At 35.8% G+C, this 20,667-nt stretch overlaps 1 protein-coding gene across 3 annotated transcripts; it reads left to right on the top strand.

Moving 5' to 3' along the window:
* The first annotated feature begins 4,190 nt into the window (after window positions 1-4,190).
* LOC107796724 (agamous-like MADS-box protein AGL11) lies at window positions 4,191-20,282 on the top strand. Of its 3 annotated transcripts, none has more exons than XM_016619520.2 (9): window positions 4,191-4,402; window positions 5,307-5,489; window positions 8,766-8,847; window positions 9,344-9,405; window positions 9,561-9,660; window positions 10,133-10,174; window positions 10,291-10,332; window positions 19,112-19,302; window positions 19,871-20,282. In XM_016619520.2, the coding sequence occupies exons 2-8, from the start codon at window positions 5,308-5,310 to the stop codon at window positions 19,295-19,297; spliced, it is 696 nt and encodes a 231-aa protein (XP_016475006.1). In that variant the 5' UTR covers window positions 4,191-4,402; window position 5,307; the 3' UTR covers window positions 19,298-19,302; window positions 19,871-20,282. The 3 variants fall into 3 exon arrangements, with proteins under 3 accessions (XP_016475006.1, XP_016475009.1, XP_016475007.1); XM_016619521.2 differs by lacking the exon at window positions 4,191-4,402 and adding an exon at window positions 4,732-5,140; XM_016619523.2 differs by lacking the exon at window positions 10,133-10,174 and having other exon boundaries at window positions 4,192-4,402.
* The last annotated feature ends 385 nt before the right edge of the window (window positions 20,283-20,667 follow it).

Raw genomic sequence — 20,667 nt, 5'->3', positions numbered from 1 at the left:
TGACTAAATCATATAAATATTTTTTACATCGTAGAGTGTACACTAAAGTTGAGAAGGCCCAATCAAGCCTATACTGAAATGAACCAAACTAACTTTATAAAACTTCAGTTCGATCTATTTTTATTGAAAAGTTAATCTAGTCGCCCATTCAACCGCTTAAACGATAGTACAACCGCTTAAACAAAAATATTCGCTAAATATGTAATATATGTATAGTTTATGTATATATAATTTATATGTAGTTTAGATTAACCGATTATGAAAAGTAAATAATAAGTCCGGGCAGCAATTTGTATAAAGATTCCTTTTTAATTTTAAAAAGCTGAAAAAGAAAAAAGGTCAAATCAAAATTTGGCGAAACCGAACTGAACTACGGATGGGCTGTATTGTATTCTCTTCCTACTTCTCCCTTAGGAGTCGTTTGGTAAGATGCATTAGGGAAAAATAATATGTGTATTAGCTTTGATATTATTAATCCCTTATTTGGTAGTATTTTTCAACCTATAGACCCTATTTGGTATAATTATAGAGTCCATTACTCAAATGGTCAGTCAAATATTCCAAATTATCTACTAAAGTCACTTTTCTTTTGTTTGTAACAACAAAGTCACTTAACTATGCATATTGCACTCAGAATGTCACTCAACTAGATTTTTTAAATTTTTGATTGTCAAATACCTATTTTACCCTCTAAATTATTAATTTTTTAACTTTTTTAAATATTATAAGTTTTTTATCTTTTTAATCCACATTCTGGACTTACCTATAGAAAAATATATTTTATTTATAAAATAAAAATAAAAAATTAGTTTTCAGCTCATATAATGACGGAATAATAATATACTTGAGCATAAATTTCAACCATATATAATGTATATTATAAAAATACCTTTATTTAAATAATTATTTTTATATTACGTGCATGGAATATATATTTTACAACCTTTATTTTCTTTCATTCTCAATTGTGTAAATAAATTTTTAAATTTTTGTTGTTAATACTAAAATTATTACGAACAAATTATTCTAATTAATTTGCTCATTATTTTGTTATTCCAGCATTATATATGCTTAAATTCTTTTATTTTTTTAATTTATAAATAAAATTTATTTATTATATAGGTAAGCCCATAATATAAATTAAAAAGGGAAAAATCATAATATTAAAAATTTAAAAAGAATAAAGATAAATGTTTATAATTTAGAGGGTAAAATAGATATTTGACAATCCAAAATTTGGAAAATATAGTTGAGTGACCTTCTGAGTGCTATAGACATAGTTAAGTGACTTTGTTATTACAAAAGAAAGAAAAGTGACTTTAGTAGATAATTTGGGATAGTTGAGTGACCATTTGAGTAATGGACTCTATAATTCTACGTAAAACTAATACATAGCAAATAATGGCATTAATAATACCATAATTTTTAATACATGAATAAGCATGTATATACCCCTATGCAATGCATGTTATTTTTAATACACCAAATCAAATAGTGGATAAAAATAATCCAAATATAATTAATTCCAATATTACTATTTTCAGTATTACTAATACCTTATTCGATACTATTCTTATACACCCTACCGAACGATCATTTAACGCGACCATCACATAATAATTCTTAAGAAGCCAAAAGTTGACAGTAAAATAGTAAAAAAAGAAAATGGAAGGAAATAAATTTAACATAGATATACTTCAGATTGCGAGGTCTGATGTGACAAAAGAAAGATACTGATTTGACATGTAATTCTCATTTGATGTCATTTTACTATGAATCAATTCATAGATTTTTACCTAGTTACAAAACATGCGAAGCATCTTTCTTAGATTCTGTGCGGTGGATTTACCTCTTTCTTTCACTTTCCTTTGTGTTTTTGGAGATTTTACTGTCCCAAAATTTACCCATCTAAAGTAAAATTTTATCAGTTAGAGGAAAATTGCGTCGAGGACCAACACTTCACTGCTATAAGATATTTTTACAATGCTAGAATTAGAACTACTGTTTAAAAGTTCTTAAATTAGACGTAATACTTACGTAGAGCACAATATTTACAGTTAACTATAAATAACATTTAATTTATAACATAGGCATTAGGCAGTGTAATTATGACCAATATTTTGGCTAATGAAGTCCATCTCACATGAGCATAAACATCTTTGCAAAGTGTAGACTTTGATGGCACTATTCTTTGGGACCCAAAAATATTACATTGTGTGTTGGACATCATTTGTACAAGTTGTATCTCTTCTTTTACACCTAAGAGGCCAAGACTTTTTTGTTTATAAAAGGGAAGGCCATTAGTTCATTTTAGACATACCAACAAGACTTGTCTTCAATTCTTGTTTCTTCCTTTCTTCCTTTATTAAGAGTGTTTTGTATGAAAGTTAGTATTGGGAAGCACTTGTGTGAACCCTTTCTTTGGAGTGATCTTGTGAGTTTATTCTCTTAGGGTATTTGGGATTAATTAGAGTGTTTACTCTAATTTTGTACTCTCTTTTGTACTCTTATTGTTATAGTAAATTGCTCATCTCCACTTGTGGACGTAGGTCACTTTGACCGAACCACGTTAAATTTGTGTCTTCTTTATCTACTTTAATTGTCGTTGTTATCAACTTTCATTGTCTTTGTTATTGACATTATATCGTTGTTTGGCTATATTCCACACTACCCGAGTTCCCGATCCTAACGGACAGTGTAAAGATTTAATTATAACTACGTGAATTACTTGCAATGTGAACTATTTGCAGTGTGATTCTGGGGCTAAGAGATCCAACTTAAGACTCTGAGATGCATCTTACGACAGTCTTTGATCGTTTGCAATGAACTAAAAACAATAGCTATACCACCAAAAATTATGGTGTGGTGGACGAGATTCCTCCACCCTTAACTAATTAAGATCACGTGTTCGAGCATGCGAATGAAAGATAAGGAGTACTTTTACCTTTAATGGATCTTACGCGACATGAATCTGAATTAGTCGGGGCCCAATATAATTACCGGATACCGAGCATCATAGATAGAGTAGAAAATCCAAAAAGAAAAAACAAACAAGAAGCTACATTTTTTCAAATTCCTATGATGATCAATTAACAGCCTGGGTAGAAAAATAGAAAAGACGCGATATATTAAATATACCAAATCGTGATAAATGTTTTCAATTTGTCCAAATAATAGTTGAAATGTCATCGTTTACGATTTATACATACTGAAGTTGAACATGCAAAGCAATATTCTCCTCATCTCACACACCCCTGCCCCCAAAGAAAAGAAAACAAGAAATATGTAGTGTAGAGTTCTTACTTTCGGAAATCTTTATTCTCTCCTAACACGATACTTCAAATTAAAACAAGTTAAAGAGGAGAATATTAGCAACTCTTTTTCTTAGGTATATACTTGGTGACTTCTACATAGATTCCACCAAATATCTTATATATCTTATCTAAAATCTTACTTCCTCCCTCCGTATCATGCATCTTTAGCTCTTTACACAACTATTAGGAAAAATAATAAATACAAGTTGTAGTTTATTAAGTTACCTATATTAAATGCTTTTGAGAATTGAGCTAGTAAGAAGAAGGGAAGAACTACTTCTTTAATATTACGGCTATAGTTGGAAACAATTAACAAAAATATTCTTGAAAACCTAAATTGTCCATTATTTTGGAATAAAATTTCTAAAACGACAGTTAAAATTGGATGGAAGGAGTGATTCGTTAATGATGAAATACATTGAGTGTAAAGATTTTCTTACACTATCAATCGGAACATATATAACGTATTAGTTACCATTTTTATCAGGTTTCAATTTAATGTTTAGCATAGAGATTAATTACTTGTAATTTAATTTACAAAATGATTTAATTATGTAAATATATTTAACAGTATCAATGCATAAAATTTAAATTCAGTGCATAATATTTTACCGTGTCAGTATCCGTGCATAGAACTTAAATTACATGCTTAAGACAAAGAGGTGCTAAATTTGTACATAGAATTTAAATTCTTTACTTATGTAGAGAAAAAGCAACGTAGGGAAAATTAGTGAAGTTGAAAAAAGAGCAAAACCCTATGCTATTTTTGGTTTGCAAAGCTGCAAATAAGAAACAGACCACAACACCACGTCTGGTTTATAACTAGAAAACTTTGCTTTCAATGTCATTTTCTTTGCCAGCTGCTATCTCTTAATCTCTTTTCCTTTCACATTTTGAAGTCATATCTAAGCTAAGACTATATACAAAGATATTTAGTAAAGAGTTTCTTTTCTCATTCCTAAGGTGTTTAAAAAGAAGGGGTGTAAATTTGATCAAGACTAGCTTTAGTTTTTGGAATTCGTGTGACTTTCGGAAAGGGCTTTGAAAGTCGCCGGAAAATAGCAATATTTTCCATTGAAGATAGTCAGGTCTGTTTATGTTTTTCTTAGCATATGCTCTCATCTTTCCAATGAAAAACTACAAAATTTATATTATAGGAAAATGGAAAATTATAGTATGTACTATATAGTTTTACTTTGTTTATCCCATTAATTTCCTTACATTTTTTGCAGTGTCTGAAACGTTTTTATCTCTGTTCTTTATGGCAAATTCAAGTATCGTACGTGTAGCACTTTGTCAATATTTAGATCTGCTGCTATATTTCCAGAAATTGTTGAATTTTCTTATATGAAAGCTCAAACGTTTTTTTTTTTTTTTTTTTTTTGGTTTTACAAACTTTCGAATTCTCTCCCACTTGTCAGGAGTTTTGCCTTTCGAAAACCATTCACCTTTATCTTAATAATTTTGTATCGCAAAAAAGTTTCCTAAAACAATTCTTCTCTTGTGTTGCCATATTTTTTTGCACGAGATTAATCAAACTATATATGCAATTGCATATAGTCACATTTTATGTATCTTGGAATCTCCATGTATCTTGGAATCTCCGAAAACATCGCCGCGTGTCTTGCATCCTTCAAAAAAGTAATGTATTTTTGGAGGATTTGATACGGGTGCAGCAACATTCGTAGAGTTCCGGCAACTTAAGTCATATTTGATGTTTTTTGAGAAATAAAATGGAGAGAAACCCTACTTTTGTTCTTCTAATTGGATCTTCTACAAGGATATTTCTTTGGATGGTAGTAATTGTTATTACATCGAAAACGGAGGTATATATTCTTTTTCTTTTATATGTTAGCAATGAATACAATTTTGATTTCCTCTTCATTCTCCATATTATAAGTGTCAGAATTAAAAAGGTTATCTTGAACATCTACTATTTTTTCTGATCTGTAAATATATAAAAGAATGAAAAAAAGTTGTAATTTTGTTTAGGATGGGGAGAGGAAAGATTGAGATAAAGAGGATAGAAAACAACACAAACAGGCAAGTGACATTCTGCAAAAGGAGAAATGGACTGCTGAAGAAAGCTTACGAACTCTCAGTTCTCTGTGATGCTGAGATTGCTCTCATTGTTTTCTCCACCCGTGGCCGCGTCTATGAATACTCTAATACCAAGTAAATTTTCTACATCTGTTTTTTTGTGTATATATGCTTTTTTTTATTCTTATTGGGAGAATGGGAGCTAGCTAGGGTATATATATATTCATCTCATGCTTAATTTGCTAGATTTGTCATCTAATGGTTGTATTTTCATTTCTCCTTTTCGTAAATCCTTTTGCTGACCAGAGGCTGATTCAAAACTTAAGCTCTGTAGGATCCATTAAATTTTCAAAGTTATGTGTTCGAATCTACTATTTCTTACAATTTTAGCAGATTTTACACTCAAATTTATACACCACGCCGGAGTAGGAGGGTTAAACTATCTAATTTTCAGTTTGAATTTGGACATAGAATTTTTAAATAAAATTTACATTTAAAAAATACCTAAAAATTACAATAAGTTACAATAATTAACAATTTAAAATATTTAAAAGGCTGTGTGAAAAAATTGAGATAAAAGAACTTCTTTTAACTCTACGAATAATAACCTTGTCTCATATAGTGAGAGAGAGTTATAGTACGTTTGTGTATGTTCCTAGCTAACTACCAGAAGCCTAGACAATAAAGCATGATAGAATGATATATACACTGATTCCAAGGAATTCTCTGCTCACAAGTTTAAGATGCTTCAACTCTAAATGGATTCATAATACTTTAAAAAAATTATAATAGTAATTACTAAAAGAAAAGAAATTACAAGAACATCTCTGTACAACAGTCAAGTGTTTATGTGTTGTTGATGATGAATTACTCAAGAGAATGGTATAAGCTTGTTTTCATATATTTCATGAATAATTTTTCAAATAGTCTCAAAGTACTTGGATCTGATGTACTAATACACCAATTAGAGTTCCCTAATAGTTTTGTAACCAAAATTTGTTTTCTGACTGCTTTGTGTTTGGACTAGGTTATTAATATTTGCTTACTTTTCGGGGTAAGTTTTCAAAATGGATTTAACTCATGACCCGGTGTGAAGAATTTTTACATCATCAATTATAGCCTATGTATTGAACTCCACGCCAGTTTTCAGTCGATGCTACACTAACATAAATTCATGTAAAGTTAAATAATATGCAAATCCCCCGCTCCACCCACGTCTGACCCAGGGGCGGAGCTAGAATTTCAAACTTATGGATTCAAAATTTTAATAAGTTATATATTCAATAAATTTTTTAAAATAAATACAGAGTTGGAACCGAAGCTAGTGGGTTCGGTCGAACAGCTCTCGGCACTCTAGGTCCGCTTCAGCCCCAACCAATCCTTTGGAGCCTCTTTGTAGAAATTTTGCTCCCTCGAACTTCGACGTCTGACTTCATCATTTCCTTTTATATGTTGGCTACTTGGCTTAATAACGTGGCAACAACAGCTAAAAAGAAAGTTATAGAGGAATGAAAGAGTAGTAGTTATATGCTAGTTAGTTCTCAGTGTTTCAGCCTCGGTATGCAGAAAGAATTTAGACATATATGTTAAACAGCAAGCTAAATTAGTCTTTGAAAGTCCAATAACAAGGTAAAAATATCTAAAGAACACAAACAAGAAAATGGACGTCAATCTATCAATATAAATATAAAAGACAAAGGGCATAGCATAAAGAGGTATCAAGAACTACAGTTTACCTTTGCAATGCCTTCTGATTTCTTTTCACTTTCATTGTTTGCTAACTTCTGGTTCCAGGGGTTGTTTATTTTCTATTTGTAGCTTATTTCTGTAAAAGCTTCTTTAGCTTTGGTTTTTCCTTTTTGGTGAAAGCAAATTATTTCACAAGCTAAGTTCAGGTTTTGACCTATATTTGTGATAAGAGAAAATGATGCATGGCGTATTTCTCTAGGGATTTTTCCCTTGCATGCATATGGCAAATTTTGGTACTTGGGTTCCTTTTATATAGTATATGCATTAACCAATAAATAAATAATACTAACTAAAAACTACGATTGCTTGCAGTCTCCGAAATTGTCGCCAAATGCGTGTTGGATCCTCCAAAAGACTGTATTTTCGAAGGATCCGATACGGGTGAAACAATATTTTGAATAGTCCGTGCAACATATACCAAAAGAAAAGTGAATTTGAATTAATGGAGAAGAAAATAAAGAAATGTCTTCTTTCCATCATTGATAAGGACTTGAAATAATGCACCTTTTTGTCAATTCAATTCCCACTATACATGATTCCTTCTTGTTTGAGTTTGTTATTCCTATAAATATAATATACTTGGTCTTCACATCTATATATTTGTTTCAATTTTCTTTCTGTTTAAGAAGAGAACTTGTTAAGTGTTTTTACACTTGACTTACGTTAAAGCAAATTGTTGATTGGTAATCCGCATGTTTACCTTACTATATTAAAATTTTCGTTTAATCCAGTTTTACAACTTCTTTACAATTCTTTTAGAGTTTTATGTGCTATTTAATATCACGAATAATTAAGATTTCTAGAAAACGTATGATATTTTCCTTCTTCTATTCTCTTAATTTTGTGATATTCCGAGATAAGACTTGCACCTTATAGGAATAAGGGTTTCGTCGTATAAGGTTTGACTGCAATTTTTAGATTGAAAAGTAATAGTTTTTAGTGAAGTAATAAAATAAAGGGCAAGTAAGAATTATGAGGGTAGAGCAGCATTTATGGTCCTTCCATAACTCCATATGATTTTGAAAGACATATTAATATATTGACTTATTCAATAAATACCCATCAAGTTACGTAGAAAAATATAATATGAAATCACTGTGGCCATCTCATCTAAAAGTTTAAACTGTTAGATACAACATATTTTTATTTACTTAATTAAATTTTCAACATGCTCATTACCTTGGGGCTTAATTCTTTTTGATGAGCCAAACAGTCTGCTCTGATACCATGTTAGACAAGATACATTGGGGAGTTTTGATATGCCTCAATCTCGAAGAAGCTAGTGGGTGTAGTTCAATGAATTTTTACTATCCACAACATTCTATTTAAGTCGTTTCAGCCAAATATTAAAGTTATGTAGAGAAATATAAATAATATTCAAGCTTATTAGTTTTATAGTAAAGAGAATATGACTACTAGGTGCATTTTCGAACATTTTTTCTAACTTGGTCTAGTATTGGTGACGGATTCAATAAACTCCTCTCAATTATGTACTATTAAATTAGAGTTACCAGAAATATGGTCTACTCTCGAAAAATTCCGAGTTGGGATATATTTTAAATTTTATCTTTTGATATGTGTATATCAATTTGTTTTATTTTTGTAGTAGATTTTAACTGTTAGTTATCGAATAAAACTGCTAAAACTGTTTGATATATACAGCATAAAGGCAACAATAGAACGGTACAAGAAGGCAACCGCAGAAACCTCTAGTGCCTACACTACTCAAGAGCTCAATGCACAGGTAATTAACTATAAAAACATGTCATCATATGCCTTTTAGACTGTTTAATTCCTAAAAGAAACTAAACTATCGACTATCCCCTTAGATTAGTATCATGTAATGTTAAAAGAAATAGGATATTCTTGTGTACGTTGACTAAAGCGGCCATGGAGACCAAAAACCTTTTCTATTAGAGTCGCGAGCTTGTTATAGTCGGCCTAAGGGGAAAATCTTGCAGCATAACAGTAATACCAAAGCTTTTTGTAGTGCTAGAAGGAAATGCAAGCCAATGAATCTCACCCCCTAGCGATTGAAGTGCTTACATCCCTTTAAATATAGAGGCGAGCAAAAGAACTTGTTCTTCCATTTTGAAATCTTTTGATAAACTGGATTCCTATTTCTCTCGGTTCCTTCTATCATAACCAGAGGAGTGACCCAATAAAAATAGCCCGTCATGTCTCATTTATTTTTTTCCTTTTCTTGTGTCTTTTTTTTCTTCTTTTAAATATGTTTTCAGTTTTACCAACAAGAATCAAAGAAGCTGCGCCAACAGATACAATTGATGCAAAACACAAACAGGTGATTTCATGACTGAATAGCTTGCAGAAGATTTTGCAACTATTTCTGCCTTCCAAATATATTTTTTTTCTACGCACATCACAAGAAGAAAATAAATATTGTTAAATGGTGTATTTACTGAAAAATTTAATGCAAAAACATTTTTTCAAGTCCAGACATTTGGTAGGTGAAGGAGTGAGCTCTTTGAATGTGAGGGAACTGAAGCAGTTGGAGAACAGACTTGAACGAGGCCTTACAAGAATTAGGTCAAAAAAGGTATAATGGCTTTGTCAAATTATTTCCTTCAATTTCTGTGTCTTTTTTGAAAAAACATATAATTTTAGGTCTTTCAACTTTCAGGGTTAATGTTTACATTAATTAGGGAAAACACTCCTCCCTTATATTTTTCTTCTAATAACTATGTCTTATAGCGTGTGCACCTCCACTGTTTGATCGAGTACCTGCTAAATATAGAGTAACTTAACGTATTAAGGATTAAATAAATAAGAAAACATTTCTTAGCATTTTTTTTTATCTATGTTGATATTTGAATTATAATCTCTCATATTATTTATTCACTTCGACCGCTATTGTCACACCATGGTACTTCTTACTTAATTTGAAATCTTATGTTTTCTTATAAGTGTACCAGAACTGTAAGCATTTGTAGTTATATCAAATAATTTTCCCTGATTATAGAGTGGAAAATTCAATGATCTTATCCATATTACTTGTTTTTCTTGAGCAGCATGAAAGGATACTAGCTGAGACTGAGAATTTGCAGAAGAGGGTTATTTTCTTGAAACTTGTTTGCTTTTTCTTAGTAGACTCTTAATGTTTCTGATTATGCTTTATTGATAAATACTCACTCATTTTCATCCTTGAACATGCATGCTCTTCTTATAGGAAATTCAACTGGAACAAGAGAATGCATTTCTTAGATCAAAGGTACTTCCTTTCTTGGCTTATATTGTTGGAAAAAATAATATCTCACCCAGGAATAATATCCACGATAAATAATAATATCACAAAAGAGTTACGACACCAAATTTTTTAACGGGGTAAAATATAATACCAGAGCAAAGCAATATTACCACTATAATATTACAACTTGATAGTGGCAAGAAACTATTACAACTTCAAAAAAAATAATATTTTTTATTTTATATACTTCACTATAATATTCTTTCCATTCACTATTTATCTCAAAGACTACACTACGTTGATTACTCAATCTAACCCTATGTTAGCTTCTCTCAATTTGCATAACTCCTTATAAGGGAATAGAAGCTCCTTATATATTGGAATAAGGGAATAGAAGCTCCTTATATATAAGCCTCCACCGTTGAACCAACCAATCAGAATGTTTGCATAACCAAAATCAATTGTTCCATCAAAACTAATTGCCGCCTAACATTGCTTTCTTTTCCACCAATCACATTTTTCCTTTAGTTCTTTTTTTCTCTTTTATTTAATGAGGCTGACCCCACATATATATATTCGTCAGGTCAAATGATTTTGTGATCTATTACAAACTTATTTTTAGTTCTATGATTCCGTCTTTTTTTTTTTTACGCATAAGAGATTTGTTTTTACACATGATAGATTTATCTTTTACACGTAAGAGATCAAAAAGTTATTTTTTTAATTTCAACATTGTAAAAAATTATAGAGGCCTAAAACCCCGGAAATATTTAGTAAACTTGTCCCTTTATATTAGACACATCAGTTTTTTTTTAAATTTTCCTCCCCTTTGATCCCTTTTGTTGGAGCTATTGCTCATTTTGGTGACTCAAACCCACATCTCGGGTTGTAAGTGGAGAGTGCTGACATCTGACCAAACCTTCTTGTCAGACACGTACATCAGCTAAAGTACGTAATTTGTTTGTTTGTCCGAAGATAAATCAACATTTACTTAAAAGCTGAAGAAGTTTTTATATTAATCTTGATTTCAAAGGCATACTACGATTGGCAGGAAAAGGTATTGAAGCTTTTTTGGTCTTTTAACTGAAGAAACAAGCCTTTCTCAAATTTCACTGGCCAAATCTGTCCACTAGACCTAAGAATAAGATAACAAAAAAAATGAATTAACTCTTGTTTTCTTTCTTGCTATTCTAGTTTAATAATTGTTTACCGGAAAAATCGGATAGAGTTAAATTTGTGTATGATTCTAAGGACATGTGATATAACTTGATACAAATTATAGAGTGAAATGGAAATATCTATATTCTTGACAAATGGAACGAAATATAAGGCAGAAAAAAATGATATGTTAATGAACAAGGCAACGTAATTCCCCCAAATGTGTTGAAATCCCCCCTTATATTAGAGGAATCCTACTTTATCTATAATAAAAAATATATAGTGGAGAACCCATGATGAATTGTCTTTTCCTCGATTTCCGCCAAGATTCTCTCCCATAGTGCGGTTGTAACGGCTCTTGTCTGCGAGCTCGATACTGGCTCGAGCTCGGTATTAGTTCGAGCCCTCGGCCTTGGTTCGAGCTCGATTCTGCCTTGGGGTCTCGATATTCGGGATGAGTGTTGGTCGGTCTATGCATCTTCGATAATCTCCGCTTTACCTCGTAGTTTGATTTGGATATGAGCTTGATAATGATACCGAGCTTGTCATTGATAGGTCTTAGAGCTCGAAGCTCGACGCCCTTACTTCGGACCTCGACCGAGCTTGTCATGCAGATACCCTTTGATCGAAGCATTATCGTCTCGACCAGTCTGTACGACTGACTCAATCGGTCTTGACCGTACACAGATAGTCCCCTCGTTTCTCGGAAAAAGATGTGGCGAGAAACAATATGATTTCCCAACAACTCGATCAGATATATGCTGGCGTTTTCATCGATCCCGAGCATGACGTACGTGATAGCTGTCCCATCGGTTCAGTTTTACCAGGGCATTTAATGTGTGTCAGACGGTGGTCGGCGACCACTGATATTGAACCGCCATTGCTTCAATATATAAATAGCCTTTCCTTCCACCATTCATCACTTTTACGTCTTCAATCTTCCATAATCTGTGAGTTTTACTGCAAGCTCTTTCTTAAAACGCCAAATACTCCCGTTCTTTGTTCACGGAATTTTAAATGGAAAAAATATCTAAAACTGTTTCGCAAAAAGAGACCGCTTCTTCATCTCGACCTGCTGGTGGCGAGGATGTGGAAGAGCCCCTCCCCACTTCTCCGATACCGGGTCGGTATGAGCCGATGTCGAGGTACCAATGTTTAATTATCGAAAAATTTCTCGATAAAGTCATACAAAAATGCAACTGGGATAATAAACTCGTAGTAATCCCATCGCCCGATGAATCAATTACTGCCCACGTCGAAGGGTTCTTAAGTGTTTATATTTATCCTTTCACGTTGGGACCTCTAGACCCTATCATCGTTGCCTTCTGTAAGAGGTACGATGTGACCCTCGACCAAATCCACCATTCCTTTTGGAGGATAGTGATTCTTCTTCGATTTTTCTCGAGCAAGGTCGAGGGGCGTATCTTCACCCTCGATCATCTTATGCACCTTTACAGTCCCCGACTTTATCGAGGAGGGTTGATCAAGCTTGCTCGCCGAGCAACCAAAGGTCCATTCTCAAGCATAGACGAGACTCGGGATCGAGGTTGGATGGGCCGTTTTGTTCGAATCAAAACCTTTGACCTGATCCCTGCCGATGACTTGTCATTTCTCGAGAAATGGAATATGAGCCGTGAGTAAATATTTCTCTTTGCCCGTTTTGATTTTGTAATTGTCTTTTATTTTGTTGATCTATTTTTCTTTTCTTATCACAGCCGTAGCTCGAATGCCGGAACTGATCCCGGATCTTAATCAATGGGTCAAAAGTCTGGTGTTGCAGAGACCGTACTCCGAGCGTGCTTGGGTCGAATTATCAAAGGGTCGGTGGGAGGCCCGCAGTCATGGTAAAACTTTTTGTCGATTTGTCTCTTCATCGGTTTGTATGGTAAATCTCCCTTTTCCCCTTTGTAGGACTCGGGAAAGATGTAGTCATGAGGGCCCCATCTGATGGCGAAGAAGTTCCTACCCTGAAGCAGGTAAAAGAAAGGAAGAGAAAAGGCGTATCGGGCTCTGGTGTTATGTCTTCGGAAGTGTCCCGCCATTTAAGGGACGAGCCCGAAGAAAGAGAGGATAATTTAGCCTGCATACGGGATAATGTTGTGATTCAACAGTCTTCCAATTTGGTGGAAGCAAATCAGGGAACCTTGGCCATAATCCCAGAACAAAAAGAAGCCGAGATTATCCCTTCTCGAGCTAAGATGATTGAAAGGGATACCGAGGGTGGGTCTTCTCGGGCAGTAGAAGATATTTCAAGGGATGAGTTCGGGATAGTTGACATTGGCGGATCCCCTCAGATTTCGGATGCCATGATTTGAGAGGCCATCATGTTGGAGGATCGGTCCTATGAGGGGATTCAGGAGTCGACCGATATCCATGGTTTTCTGGAGGGGCTCGAGTTAGGTGCATCGGAGGAGGTTACCAATTTTGGTAGAATGTCGGTACCCAAAAAAGTGTTGTGGTCGGGTTCTACCGAGCCTTCATCGATTCATATACTGGTGGACCGATTCCCGACCCCGAGTATCGAGCCCGACCGAAGGCGGAAGATAGTGCTCTCCGTACCTGAGGATACCCGAATTTTTTCTTCCCCTGTGGGGATTTCCAGTTACCTTCGGTCCTTGGTGACTGAAGAAGATTAATCAGTGATGAATGCGGTGAGGCCCGACTGTCTCTTCAACGAGGCCCAACATGCTTTGAATCGGGTAACTCTGATGGCATTTTTGCCGCTTCTTTTACACATAGTTGTAGGTAATTATAATATTTCTCCTTTTGTTTTTAGGCTTCGGTGTTGCATCACGAGGTCTTTCTTCGAATCCGGGAGGAGCATGATGTCGAGGTTCGGAGCCTTACTGAGAAGAGTGACTCGTACAAGCTCCTTAGTGAAAAACTTCGAGCAGATTTGACAACGGCTCGGGAAGAGCATGAGAAGATGGCTGAGCAGGTATTCCGAATGTTCCATGATAGTGAATATGAAAAAGAGATAACCACCAACAATCCGATTCTGCAGGTTCAGCAGAGGATCGAGAAGATTGGGAGGCTTAACTCATAGGTAGATGCACTACTGGCCGAGACAGAAGAATTTAAAAATTATATGGATATCCTTTCCTTGAAAAAGGAAGTCGTTCAAGCTCAGTTGGAGTTGTCTGATGCCCAACTTCGATCTGCGAAAGAAAATGCTTCGGGGCTGATCGAAAAGATGAAAGAGCTTCAGCATCGGTTGGATTTGGCCACTTCTGATAAAGCAGATTTGACTAAAGAACTTGAAGTGGCCATATCTGAGGTGATCGAGGCCAATAAAAGAGCTGATGCCAAAGTGGCTCAGTTTAGGATCGATGTTGAGGTTAACCAAGCCAAAGCTAAGAGCATGGTCGAACATGCAAAATGGCAAGCTCGGAGAGAAGCTCTCGAGGAGGTCAGAGCTCAGGGCTTTGATATTGGGGTCGAAATTGAAGCCGCCAGGGTGGAGGAGAACAAAGCTCGAAGGCTGGCCTTTCTTGAGGAGGACTCCGATGACTCGGGAGTCTGAAGATGAGGACGATCCCGAGAATACGGCCTCCGCTGAAGATTGAGTCATTTAGGGCCTTAGGTCGTTTGCTATGTTCTTTTGATACCGCTTTCGGTTTTTGTATAAAGAACTTCCTTTTGGCAGAGTTGCCGCCTTTGTACAAAAAAATTGTAAATATAAATCTTTCTTCCTTTTGAAGAAAAATAGCCTTTCAAGCTAAATAGATAGTTTGATTTTAATCTCGGTTGCCTTCGGGCCTTGTGGGTAGTCCTCTTTGCTTTATCGGGCTCGAACATCCTTCAGCCTTAAATACTCAAGTGTTCGTTTGAATTCGAATAAATGAGTAATTTTACTCGAAGTAATGTAGCCTGTAGGCATAATGGTCGAGTGAGTACTTGCTCGAACTCGGAATAAAAGTAGCCCGTAGGCTTAGTGAATGATTCAAACTCGAAGTAATGTAGCCCGTAGGCATAATAGTTGAGTGAGTGCTCGTTCGAACTCGAAATAAAAGTAGCCCGTAGGCTTAGTAGTCGAGTGAATGATTCTAACTCGATGTAATATAGCCCGAAGGCATAATGGTCGAGTGAGTGCTTGCTCGAACTCGAAATAAAAGTAGCCCGTAGACTTAGTAGTCGAGTGAATGATTCGAACTCGAAGTAATGTAGCCCGTAGGCGTAATGGTCGAGTGAGTGCTTGCTCGAACTCGAAATAAAAGTAGCCCGTAGGCTTAGTAGTCGAGTGAATGATTCGAATTCGATGTAATGTAGCCCGTAGGCATAATGGTCGAGTGAGTGCTTGCTCGAACTCAAAATAAAAGTAGCACGTAGTCCTAGTAGTCGAGTGAATGATTCGAACTCGAAGTATTGTAGCTCGTAGACGTAATGGTCGAGTGAGTGCTTGCTCGAACTCGAAATAAAAGTAGCCCGTAGGCGTAATGGTCGAGTGAGTGCTTGCTCGAACTCGAAAATAAAAGTAGCTCGTAGGCTTAGTAGTCGAGTGACTGATTCGAACTCGATGTAATGTAGCTCGTAGGCATAATGGTCGAGTGAGTGCTTACTCGAACTCGAAATAAAAGTAGTTCGTAGGCTTAGCAGTCGAGTGAATGATTCGAACTCGATGCAATGTAGCCCGTAGGTATAATGGTCGAGTGAGTGCTTGCTCGAACTCGAAAATAAAAGTAGCCTGTAGGCTTAGTAGTCGAGTGAATGATTCGAACTCGATGTAATGTAGCCCGTAGGCGTAATGGTCGAGTGAGTGCTTGCTCGAACTCAAAATGAAAGTAGCCCATAGGCTTAGAAGTTGAGTGAATGATTCGAACTCGATGTAATGTAGCCCTTAGGCGTAATGGTCGAGTGAGTGCTTGCTCGAACTCGAAAATAAAAGTAGCCCGTAGTCTTAGTGATAGAGTGAGTGCTTGCTCGAATTCGAAATAAAAGTAGTTTGTAGGCTTAGTGATCGAGTGATTGCTTGCTCGAACTCGATCCTGTTTGCATAATAAATCTTGGATATAGGATATCGGTAAAGAAGAGGGCTTTCTTTGCAAGTCATTATACATGTGTTCATGTTTTGTGTCAGGGCTCGGGCCAACTACGTAAACATAGTTTGTTTTGACTACTTGGCTCTTACAACGTTTCCTGTCGAGACACTGTTTGTCATGAAATAACGAAGTAACTTTCTTTGCACCAAACTTGATAATCATCACAGATATGTTCAATGATAAAGCCCCCAGTATTCGAGGTTGATTTTAAAGAGGCCTCAGATACTCAGCAGTAGTATCATTTTAGGTGTTACACGTTCCAATCACTTGGTAGTTGATTGCCATTTTATGAGACAAGGGTTTGGAGGATTTTCGCTATATGGCCGGTATCGATCTCTGGTCGACCTTTGCTTGGTAGTTCTTTTAGTAACGGACCTAGAAATCAACTGGTCATCTTCGACTCTTATTTTGGATTGATATCGATTGTGCACATCGGTCCAAGTAATAACTGGGTACTCGATTATATTTTTCTTCAGCCGCCGTGAAGCTATCGAGCTCCGCTCGTTTAGACCTTGAGTGAAAGCTTGAACAACCCAATCGTCTGTGACTGGTGGCAGATCCATTCGTTCCATTTGAAAACGAGATACGAACTCCCTTAGCATCTCGTTATCTTTTTGTATTACCTTGAACAGGTCCGACTTTCTGGTCTCGACCTTTATGGCTCCGGCATGTGCTTTTATGAAGCAATCTGCAAGCATAGCAAAAGAATAAATAGAGTTAGATGGTAAATTATGATATCATACCATTGCCCCATTTGACAGGGTTTCACCGAATATTTTCAATAACACCGATTCGATCTCATCATCTTCCAAATCATTGCCTTTGATGGCACACGTGTAAGAAGTGACGTGCTCGTTGGGATCGGTCATTCCGTTATATTTGGGTATTTCGGGCATACGAAATTTTTTGGGGATTGGTTTTGGGGCCGCTCTCGAGGGAAAAGGTTTCTGCACGAATTTTTTAGAATCCAACTCTTTTATCATTGGTGGATCCCCCGGGATCTGATCGACCCTAGAGTTATATGTTTCTACTTTTTTATCGTTGGCTTCGACTTGCTTTGTGAGTTCCTCGAGCAATTTAGCAATTTCGGGAGTAGTCCCCGATTATTGCTCATTTGACTTTACTATGGCTGGCTCCGTTCTGTGGGTGATTTCTCGAAGAGGATTGGGCTTCGGCCTGCTTTGTAGCTGTGTTTGGCTCTGCAATTGAGATTTTGCTGCTTGTTGGGCTTGCAACATTTCGAAAATCATACGCAAGCTAACGTCGTTTTCCTCGACGTTATGGGTATCTCGAGCTGCAGACCGAGTGCCACCATGAATGCTATTTTCGGGTTCTGCACGTAGGTTTGCCTCAATGGCTACATGCGAATTGATATCTATCGGCGCTCTGATTCGAACTCCAACGGCGTTTATAAGTAGTCTTTCGGTACTCGGTGTCAAGTTATTGTTTTCATCTTGAAGACTGGCTCCATTGTCGATTGGTGAAGCCATTTGATTGATAGTTAGTCGTTGCTAATCCGAAATTCAAGATATTTTCGGAAACAAGCGTAGAACACAATGGCGTGCTTTTTCAGATTTGTATCAAATAACCACTGTTATCCTTAGCCCCACGGTGGGCGCCAAACTGTTTATCCGAAAAATCGGATAGAGTTAAATTTGTGTATGGTTCTAAGGACACGTGATATAACTTGATACAAATTGTAGAGTGAAATGAAAATATCTATATTCTTGGCAAATGGAACGAAATATAAGGCAGAGAAAAAGAAAATATTGATGAACAAGGCAACGTAATTCCCCCAAATGTGTTGAAATCCCCCCCTTATGTTAGAAAGATCCTACTTTATCTATAACAAAAAATATATAGTGGAGAACCCACGATAAATTATCTTTTCCTTGATTTACGCCAAGATTCTCTCCCATAGTGCGGTTGTAACGGCTCTTGTCTGCGAGCTCGATACTGGCTCGAGCTCGGTATTGGATCGAGCCCTCGGCCTTGGTTCGAGCTCGATTCTGACTTGGGGTCTCGATATTCGGGGTGAGTGTTGGTCGGTCTATGCATCTTCGATAATCTCCGCTTTGCCTCGTAGTTCGATTTGGATATGAGCTCGATAATGATACCGAGTTTGTCATTGATCGGTCTTAGAGCTCGAAGCTCGACGCCCTTACTTTGGACCTCGACCGAGCTTGTCATGCAGATACCCTTTGATCGAAGCATTATCGTCTCGACCAGCCCGTACGACTGACTCAATCGGTCTTGACCGTACATAATAATGTTGGTGTAACTTACTATTCTATTTTATTTCACTTGCCATTCTAAAAATATACCAACACTAACGCGTCGGATCCTATTAGAACTTTGAAATTAGGCGAGGGTAACCTCTTGGGAAGTCTTCATGTTGTATCCCTCTTATTCTCTTGACGTGCGGCCTTCCCCGGATCCTGTATAAATGCCGGATGCTTTGTGCACTGGGCGGTCCTTTTTATTCTAAAAATGTAGTACTTTTTAAATGCCACTCGAGATATTAATCCACTTTGATCTTAGAAAAGAATAAGGCAGAGTCAAATCGAATTAATTCATAGACTGAATTTGGTATATTTTTTGTGCAGATAGCAGAAAATGAGAGGTTGCAGGAACTAAGCATGATGCCAGCAGCAGGGCAAGAGCAAGATTACAATGCTTTTCAGCAATATTATGCAAGAAATATGCTTCAACTCAATATGATGGAAGGAATGCAGCCTTCTAATTATGATTCATTATTGTCTTCTGACAAGAAGTCTCCTCACCTTGACTGAACTCAGTATGTCTTTCTCTCAAACACTTCATTCTTATGTTTCTTCTAATTAATTAGTATAAATTTCCAAATATAATAATAAGAAAAAGCACAACCCCATGCATAAGGCATCCCACGTTCATCCCACGTTCATGTAAGGTCCGGGGAATTAAGGGCCGCACCCCAAATATATAAAGCTCAAATAAGTACTGGTTTTACATGCATGAAAATTAACTAGACAGTCTCCTAACTTTGAATATTACAACAACAACAACAACAACAACAACAACCCAGTATAATCTCACTAGTGGGGTCTGGGGAAGGTAGTGTGTACGCAGACCTTACCCCTACCCTGGGGTAGAGAGACTGTTTCCAATAGACTCTCGGCATCCTTCCCTCCAAGAACTCCCCATCTTGCTCTTGGGTGACTCCCCACTTTGAATATTGAATAACATATTTAATTGTACTATAAGGAAAATAAGAATTTAGACAAGAATTTGAATGGAAAATAATGCTGAAGTTGAAGAGTTTATTTGATATATAAAAGTGAAACCACATCTTTCTCACTATAATCATTTGGTTTCTTTTCATGCAGGTTAATCCATTTGGCTGTGGAGAAAGAAATTTGGTCTTTTAGAACATATAAATAATCTTTGATCTTTGTGCTTTTGCTTTAATTTAGTACCTTGTTTTTGGTGTTTTTGAATTCTTTGCTATTATTACGTGTAACTGATGGACGTGTCAGCTTTTTTTTTCAATAGACCTTGCACCTTCTTAAAATATTTTGAGATTAGATGGAATGAACTTTTTAATGATGTTAAACTAATATGATTTGGTGTAAGCACGTCTGTGCAAGTAAGTAAATTTTCTTTGGTAATTGTTAGCCCAAATACCAATTACTAGCTTAGTTTTATCTTGAATTACACCATAGCTGGGTGATTCTTGTATGAGATCTCTATTTCTCTTGGTTTGTTCTGTTGATGGAGTATAATCTAAATTAGTGTCAAGTTATCTTTGGCTGTTCTTGATGTTAATGAATGTGCTTTAATTACTTGAATTAACTCTTCTTTCTTGCTATTCGGTTAGAATTATCAAGTGTCCAACTAATTCATAGTTGTTTGCTTGTTAGTTTCTAACCCACCCTAATTTCTATTCCACACATCACTTGTTTTTCTCTTCGATCTTAATTCTCAAGAGATCCGTTGACTCAACCACTGTCCTTTCTATTTTTTTAAAAGCAAAGAAAAATACACTTAAAAGTACTTTTTAAAAGTTTAGCCAAACAGTAATTAAGTATTTTTTAAATTAATTAACCAAATACAAACTGATAACCAAACTCCACATAGATGGTTAACCAGTGAATCTGACCAGGTATTTACATAAATAGCCCAT

Source organism: Nicotiana tabacum, chromosome 4, assembly GCF_000715075.1.
Source record: "Nicotiana tabacum cultivar K326 chromosome 4, ASM71507v2, whole genome shotgun sequence".
Classification (NCBI taxonomy): Eukaryota; Viridiplantae; Streptophyta; class Magnoliopsida; order Solanales; family Solanaceae; genus Nicotiana; species Nicotiana tabacum.
The sequence above is the reverse complement of the archived record's forward strand: the minus strand, read 5'-3'. Positions and strand labels throughout refer to the sequence as shown.